This window comes from Anarrhichthys ocellatus, unplaced genomic scaffold (genome assembly GCF_004355925.1).
Source record: "Anarrhichthys ocellatus isolate YVR2014 unplaced genomic scaffold, GSC_Weel_1.0 scaffold5, whole genome shotgun sequence".
NCBI lineage: Eukaryota > Metazoa > Chordata > Actinopteri > Perciformes > Anarhichadidae > Anarrhichthys > Anarrhichthys ocellatus.
In genome coordinates, this window is record NW_022280035.1 from 2,758,031 (window position 1) to 2,766,763 (window position 8,733).

Below are 8,733 nucleotides of genomic sequence, written 5' to 3' on the forward strand. Positions count from 1 at the left end.
CCACGGCCTTTCCTTTCCCCCCCCCACCACCACCTCTACATCTTGTGTTAGAGTCCTAAATATAACTGCCAATGAACTGAAAGATAGCAATGCAAGAGTGAAAATGTATAAAGGGTAAAGAATTACAATGGCTGTGCAAATGAGGACCACAAAGACCAAAAACGTTTTTTTTGAAGAATAAATTAAATTCCGTCTATTCAGAGCGGTTTGCCTTGACACACAAGTAATGCACAAACTGCATGGCCTCACTGCACCCTTGTTTGTGTCAGTATGAGACTTAGCTGAGGCAAGCTTACCCAGTAATGCTCTTTCCCTCAAATCACTGACACTACAGCTACTTTATACCGAACTCTCAGCCAACGCAGACATGCAAGACATGTACGCGTAATTACACAGTTCATACATTCCAGCAGTTTAGTGTTGTTGGGTGTGCAGTTGAAGGATTGCACCGGCATTATGTAACTGTAAGCCCGATAGGTAATTATGGTTCAGTGGGCTGAGATGGAGCAGGGATTGCTGGGTATGGGGGCATTGTTCCTATGACATATCAAATGTGTTTCAGAGGGCCGCTCTTAAAATACTGTAAATCTTAACTCAGTTAGTGTAATAAAAGATTTGTCTTTCTGTCTCGGTCTTTTAGTGATGTGAGATAAACAAACCGGAGCCTCTAAGGTGAAAGAGCGTACAAGTTCAGTATTACTGTGTTACATTGCATCTAAAAAAATGGCATTTAAATCAGGTCAAATCAGATTTGAAGCCCAGTACCTCTCCTCTCTTTTGCATTTCCTTCTTCCTCTTTTATAAGCTCTGTCTCTCAATATTCTGAGGTCAACAGCTCTTGTTCCTTGAAACACCTACAGTGCTGCACATGTATTTTCTTGTCTAGATAAGAATAAAGCAGCAGTCTAAAATAACAGGTGGCCTCGTCTAACATCACTCATTAACTCTTGCACAAACTTGTCTTGTACATCCCCCTTTTGTATATCTTCAGTGATGTATTATCCAAAAATCACTCATTATCTCATCATCACTTTCTCTTTTGGAACGCCTTTTAGAGAATTAAACCTATTGAAAGGGGGAAAATACTTTAGTCAATGATCCAAACAAACACATAACGATCGTTAACAGTCTCACAGATTATGGTATGTAACCTTAAAGGGAAATGATTCTATGTGCATGTCCAATCAGGGCTGATGGTAAATGTGGTCCACTGAAGAAATAAATTCCCCAGTGCGTGCTAATATTGACAGGTAAAGCTTATCTCTCCTGCTGCTGAGCTGTGCCAGGATACATTGCTTGCCAGCTTTGATTTTGTCACATCAGATAACGAAAATAAACCTAAACCAAGAAACACAACCGTACACCTTCCAAATTCAAGTTTCTCTTTCACACCAAACTACAACAGGCTTGATTGCCTTGTTATTTCATCGAATTACACACTTCATTCAAACTGGTAAGTCTTTTCCACTATTCAGGTTTGGTCGAAAAAAATCGGATGTGAAAAAATGCTCTACAGGCTGTTTTAAGAAGGTCACCAGCACATCTGTGTCTGATAGTAATGCACACACGTCCATCCTCTCTCAGGGCCGTCGTCAGCGACAGCATCCAACAAAAACTGCCAACGCTGACTTTCATCACAGCAGAATGATTCTGTTTCTGTTGGCATCGCTGGGCAATTTGAGCAAAAGGCTCCACTGGTCTGTGTTTGCTCTCGGCAGCTCAGATTCTGAAGGGTCCCCGAATATCGGAGTCAGCCAAAATACTGTAAAATCTACACTGTAAAAAAAATCCTAGTCCATAACATCCTCTGCACTCATATTTTGTGATGACATTTTCATAGCTTCGAGAACAAGCAGAGCCTTTCGCCCCACAGCTACTAAAGCTGAAGTAGCACTAGGTTACAGTGTTTTTTCCACTCGGTTAGGTAGAGATCAGATTAAGAATCAGCAAATTTTCCTTTTAACCAATTTGCATGGAGACCTCCTACACGTCTTGCGCAGCAGGGTGGTAGAAAACTCAGAGGTTATCTGGATGAGTCAGCTTTTGACATACATGTTTTTCCCCCCACGCTGGGGCAGACAGATGGAGACATGCCGCTGAGCTGGTGCGTGGGTTGTGCATGTCCACTTGAGTAGCAAAATTTAATTTTGAGAGAGAGAGAGAGAGAGAGAGAGAGAGAGAGAGAGAGAGAAATAACCCCATCAGGCCAGCAGGCAGAGCCGAAGTTTACGTAAGCTTTATGTAGTTCCATCATCAGTAGCCTCGTCATTGCTGTAACAGCCTGTAGTAGCTGGTTCATTTGTCTCAAGCTGCCCACTGCTACCGAATAACAACCGCTGAATGATCACAGACACTGGCAGGTGGCAACTAGACAGCAAGGCAAGAGGTTTTGGCAGGTTGGCATGTTGAGGCAGAGGGTCTGCCTAAAGAGTGTGTCTCTTAAATTTGATGACATAGCTTGATCCACAATGCCAAATACTATGCAAGAAAATCAGTCACGCTGTTCATTTGGCTGCATGTGCCATCTTGCTGGACTGATGGGACAGGCTGGGGCAGAGGACTTATGCAGTGGGGGGTCTATATTTCTTGGTGCAAACATTACTCTACTTTTTGACTAGTTCTGCAACAATAAGTCAACTGACTGAATATTTTTTTTTTTGCCTTTATTAGTGCAGCTGGAGAATAACAGGAAAGAGGGGAGAGAGGGGGGATGACGCGCAGCAAAGTGAAACTCACAACATTTGATGATTTCGGCTTGTGACGATCTGATGCTTCAAATTATTGTAAACTATTTATTTTCCGTTATTTGGCCTGCTGGTCAATCAAGACAATTGATTCAATGACATTGCATTGGAAATTTAGGCAGACACATTTCTGACGTGTAATAGCCCATCACATTGTCCAGGATCCCATCATGACATCATCAAATGTCTTTTTTGTGTGGCCAACAGTCCAAAACAATCATCTTCTCACCTTTGAGAATTTGGAGCAAAAATCTCCCAGAAATTCGTTTTGACTGAAGCTGGATTGGTCGCTTGTCTCCAGCTGGAATTTTAAATATTAAATTTAAAAAAATCCCCAATGTAGCTCAGAGTTAAGTGATCCGAAGCAATAAGATAAACGTCACAGCATGTTCTGCTAAATCAAATTACATAGTTATTATTTTCACGTTTCACGTCAGGATACTGGTTTATATTTAAAAACAGTGAATGCTTTATGTCATTGACTGTGTTAACAGTTACTTCACCAACTGAAATATCAGCCAGGGTGACAGTGGACACACTGGGCTGGGGAAGAGTGACAGATGGACTGGGTCTCCAGAGATGGAGCTGTCTGAAGGGGGAGGCTGGGTCATACAGACCATGGATGAAAGAAGAGAAGTGGATACAGCGTTTGAGGCGAGTTTCCCGTTCAATCCTATGGAAGTTTCAAAGAGGCGCATAAAGCAAAAAAAGTTTAACTTCCAAGTATAAAATTCTGATTAAATATACCCAGATCCTCCGGCGATCTTCCTCATCCATGGAGCCCATGGAGCAAGCACACTAGGGTTTCCTTTAACCCCTCCTACAAGTCCTTGACCCAGTTCTCGCGCTCATTCACATGAACGGAGGAGGGAAAATAACTCTGGACTCTAATAGTGCAGTTTACAACTTTAGGGACCTAATGGTTAAATAATGGCTAGCGTGTGTTTGTTGTAAGAAGTTGATATACCTGAGTTACAGACATTTCATTCCCAATATAAGTCTTTGGGAAAAAGTATGTTTGGGGCCCCATGGCATCACATGACGGACCCGGAGATTGTAATTCTATCATTTGGCCACGTTGCTTTAAAGCCCAGCGCTCATAGCTTCTTGATTAGTGCTGGGCAACGATTACAATTTTTAATCGTGATTAATCACATGATTTTTTTGCGATTAAACGCATTGTTATGCGCAAAATTCCGGACCGGCCGTGTCACCCGGTGGGGGGGGAGAGCGGCAGCAGAAGGAAGTGACGCCACACAAACACAGCTGTTCACCGCTCGCTGCCAGATTCTTGTGTTAAAAATGTCCGCTTAATAATAAAAAAAAAAAAAAATGCCTTAACGCCCAATAAAATAATTGTCTGCATTAATTAATTAATGCGTTAAGGCGATAATAACGCGTTGACTTGCCCAGCACTAGTCTTGATACCAACTTGTTTGTTTTCAAACAAGAAGAAAAGTAGCACTCAAATGGTCTGTAGATGAAGTAATGTGAATGTTGTTGCTGTGCATGCTGGATCCATCTGCTGGCATCATGTAAAGAAGTTAATCATGGAAGCTTGATACACACACGGGGTGACAAAATGAGCATAAACTAAATGCATGCATCAGCAAAAGCATGAATACATAAGCAGACACTCGTACAGTTTTTGTGAACATGCTCATACACACACTGCACACACACACATACACACACACACACACGTTGAAACACTGGTGACATGAATCAAAGTGTCAACTCTTGGAGCCCAGTGGGAGAAGGCACAATGTGTGCTGAGAGGAGGATGTAGCACAGTTACACAACCACAGCTGGTCATCATGGCAGAGGTCGATGCTGGAGGTAGACCTGAGGACAGATGCTCTCTTGTTTTTCATAGCATGTCTGTATCATCACGCATAGAAATAAAAAAATGTCAAAAATGCAAAAAAAGATGACACATTTCAAACAAAGATGACTCATTTCAGGCTCCGCCAATGGCTGGAAATGGTATACACTTACTGTTTACTACGTGGCCGTGGTCACGACGGATTCGTTATTTGCATAATGTATTCTATTTACTCTTGCTAACATTATATATCAACACATCTTTCAGCCATATTTAGCATGATGAAGTTGATGTTATCCTCTAATCTGAAACTAAAGTGACAGTTCCTCAATATAGAGTAAAAAAGATTATTTTTACTCCACATGCTGTCAAGAAAAATGCTTTCTTTTTTTGCATTCGGGGGGAAAAAAGACCACAAAGCACAGTGCTGAGCAGCTACGTGAAACAGGAAGTCTGCAGTGCATCTTTGCTTTACACTTTCTGCGTATAATGCAAGTAAATGAACAGAAACTATGAGTTTAGTCCTTTTCGGTGAAGAACGTCAGTGAAGAATGTTTTTTTTTATGTGTTCGTTTTTTTTTTGTATGAATCTCGTTTGGGTGGTCAGCGGAGACAGACAACTCCCAGCGGGTGCTGGACAATGATTCTGCGCAGCACCTGAAGCTGAGGGAGAGACAGCGCTTCTTTGAAGAGGTCTTCCAGCATGACGTCGACAACTACCTGCCCTCTGCTCACCTGCAGGTCGACTGCAGGAAACGTGAGTGACTGTCCATTAAATCCTTTTTAACATTTTTATTTACTACTTTCTGATGGGCAAGTAAGTTAAATCTGCTTTGCAAACTATTTATAGGTTTAAAATGTTTTAAAGTGTCACTGTTTATTAGCTCAATTTAAAAACCTGAACATTTACAAAACTATGATTCAGGTGACAGTGACTCTGGTGTACAGTATATTCATGTTATATTCGCTGTCCTGCATGTATACGCAGCCCCCATGGGGAGCATCTCTTCTATGGAGGTGAACGTGGACGTCCTGGAGCAGATGGACCTGATGGACATCTCTGACCAGGAGGCCCTCGATGTGTTCCTCAACTCAGGCTCAGGAGCAGATGAGGGAGCGCTGGCATCTCCACTCCCAGGTGCACTGAAGGCCTCTGAGCCTTTAAACGACCCTCCGTACCTTCCTAAAGACATTCATGATATCAACTTACACATGCAGAGTTTTACAAAAGCAGGCCACTAAATGTGCCCAAAAAAGTGGCACAACTCAGAATGTCAAGGTTTTTGGCTGATATTTTGTATTTTATATTTTTTGTTATTATTAACTATTTCATGAATCAAACTTAATTTTTTTATATCAGGTACATCGAGACAAGAATGTATATTTTTACTTACTAAGACAGCTTGTGTCTCTGTTGTATTAAATATAAAATGCACAGCACTTTGCTGCATTGCATCAATGTGTGGGATTAATGTGGAGTTCTATGTATACAGGTAAATAAACATTTTTAATTAAATCAGTAACTCCGGTTTAAAAAGGTTTTGTGTGACATTTTAGGTGACGACGAAGAAGAAGAAGATGAGGAGGATGAAGATGCGGAGGTTGTGTACAGGGAGCGCGCGCCTTTGAAACGGCAAGACGAAGTTTCCCGCGGCTCAAAGCCCCGCATGTCCTCTACGTCATCTGGTTCCACTGATACCAGCGGGGGGGGAGTCGACACGCCTGTGATCCAGTCGGACGATGAGGAGGTCCATGCCGACACTCTGCTGCTGACCTCTGTTCCCCGTGCCAGGGATGAAGAAACGGAGGAGGAAGACGAGGAGGAAAGATGCTTTGTGACTAAATCTCCATAAAGACTGAATTTTACTCTCTTGGGTAAAAACGTGGGTAAAAAGAGTCGCTCTACATTTGCAATCCTTTCTTTTGGGGAAAACCCTAGCATGGTTGATCTGGTTTGTTCAATCTAAAACCTTTGTTTGTTGAAACTCTTGGTGTCATTAGACTGAATATGCAAATAGCATGAGTCATCCCGCTCCCATGCAAGAACATGTTTTAACTTTTACTTACACCTGAACTCTGAGGCCCTCGGATTTCACTCCTTTTTTATCGGCATTTAGATGACAGTACCTGGCATTCCTCTAATAGGAGTTACCGGACATAACAATGAGAATTTGAATCATTCAGACTGACAGCCGTTTGACTCTTTGGCTTAAAGAGTGATCAGACTGGAATGGACCGGCTTCAAAGGAGCAAAATTACAGTTTCATTACGTATCTTCTTTTTGTGTTTCAGAAGATCAACCTGAGGCAAGAATTCATGCACAGTGAGCAAAACCCAACAACAAGTTGTACTTGGATCTATTGCCATGTGCATGTGCAAACTAGTTACAGTATCACGAATGGAACTGTGTTTGTAGATGCATGCCATTTCGATCTTGTTAGTGACTGCATTATACATTATCAATCATGTAACAACTTTGCATCACTGTACTAAATACCGAGTTACTCCTCTCCCCCGTGTGAGGTGTGATTTGGAAGTTTGATATATTTGACGATGTGGCGAGTGAGTAATTCAGCTGAGAAATACTTGTTTGTTTCTGCACAGCATATCTGTTTGTGTGAGTATGAGGGATTTGTGCATGTGAGTTGAGGGTGTGGATGGTAAATATTGCAAAACAGGTATTCCCCTGGTCGAGCCTACAGCATCGTTCAAAGCGACCTTTTTACAGTGTTAAATGATGTGTGGAATATCTCTTCTCCACTTGAACTGAACACCTATATGAACTAAATAAAAACCGTTTAAAGACTTTAAGTAGTCTGTGCTGCTGTTTCTCAACCTCATTAATAGATTGTAACAAACACAATGGAATGCTAAACATGTCGGCGATAATTCAAACAACGCTTGAGATGTTCGTGTACTTAAAGGATTGCTCAACATATTTTGCTGATGTAATCATTCCTCATGTTCATACTGGATATTGGGAGGGAATTGTACAAACCAATGAGGAAGTGCCTTAAACCTGGGGCGACTCCTCTGGTTGCAAGTCTGATTGTATAGAAGTCTATGAGAAAATGACTCTACTTCTCTCTTGATTTATTACCTCAGTAAACATTGTAAACATGAGTTCATGGTCTCAATCTCCAGTTTCAAGTCTTCTTCAATACAGCATGATGTTCATTTAGTACATTTTGGTCCCATTTAGAGTATGGTAGACCTAAGGTAGACCTTATAGGGGTGTATTAGAGTCTTATAATGATACTCCGTCTCTACTGCGTTTTTATTCCTCCGTTGTCCAAACATGGTCACTGCCGTTTGCTGGTTCCAAGATCCAATCCAAGATGTCGATGGCCAGAAGACAAAATTTGAGGCTTCAAAAAAGCAGTCCACAAACCAACGGATGACGTCACATTGATTAAGGCCACTTCTTATATTTAGTCTATGTGTGGTGGGGAATGCTCCCCAGAGAATGAGGCGTCGGGTTGTGAACACAGCCATCAGTGCCAGCTTATAAAAGGCACCTGTTGGCATTACCTCATTCCTTTTTTGTCCCCTGTCCTGTCCCTGTGGTGGCTTGTAGTGGTAAATATCCCCGAGGAGTCCAGACACTGGTAGTGGTGGCTGAAGGTTCTGCAGGAGTTGGCTGGAGATGCTGATGGAGTGCTGAATCTGCGAAGACAGATGGTGCTGGGGAGGAGGGTCCTTTGGGGAGCAAAGGCCCCTGCTTTGCTCCTGTTTTGCCCCTGTTTTGCCCCTGCTTTGCTCCTGTTTTGCCCCTGTTTTGCCCCTGCTTTGCTCCTGTTTTGCCCCTGTTTTGCCCCTGCTTTGCTCCTGTTTTGCCTCTGTTTTGCCCCTGTTTGCCTCTGTTTTGCCTGTTTTGCCTCTGTTTTGATTCATTTATTTGAATATAACCGTTGGTTCATTTTTACGAAACACGTCTCTCTCTAATTTCAGTAACGAATCTGTGTGCCTTAACAATTCTAAAAAACAATATCTTAAGGTTGTTAAGCTTATATTTCCCAGGGTGTATTTTCTCCAGGTGGCGTTGTTGGTTCCCTCACCCCCCTTAAGACCCCGCCACATATGGAACAGAACAAGGACTGTGGGTTATGTCCCCCATCACGTACACTGAAATCACTTCAGGAAGGGATCTCTTCAGGGTCACAG

The 8,733-nt window shown here is 42.3% G+C and overlaps 1 protein-coding gene across 2 annotated transcripts in view; it reads left to right on the top strand.

Annotated features, from left to right (window-relative positions):
• Window positions 1-7,369, top strand: part of LOC116381850 (dysbindin-like) — a 10,004-nt gene extending 2,635 nt beyond the window's left edge. Inside the window, exons 2-5 of one of the 2 annotated variants that reach the window (XM_031844299.1) lie at window positions 5,177-5,326; window positions 5,558-5,707; window positions 6,127-6,452; window positions 6,862-7,369. In XM_031844299.1, coding sequence (XP_031700159.1) covers window positions 5,177-5,326; window positions 5,558-5,707; window positions 6,127-6,422 — 596 coding nt within the window. In that variant the 3' untranslated portion in view covers window positions 6,423-6,452; window positions 6,862-7,369. Of the gene's footprint in view, window positions 1-5,176; window positions 5,327-5,557; window positions 5,708-6,126 lie in introns of both variants that reach the window. The other variant, XM_031844298.1, reaches the window with a different exon arrangement.
• The last annotated feature ends 1,364 nt before the right edge of the window (window positions 7,370-8,733 follow it).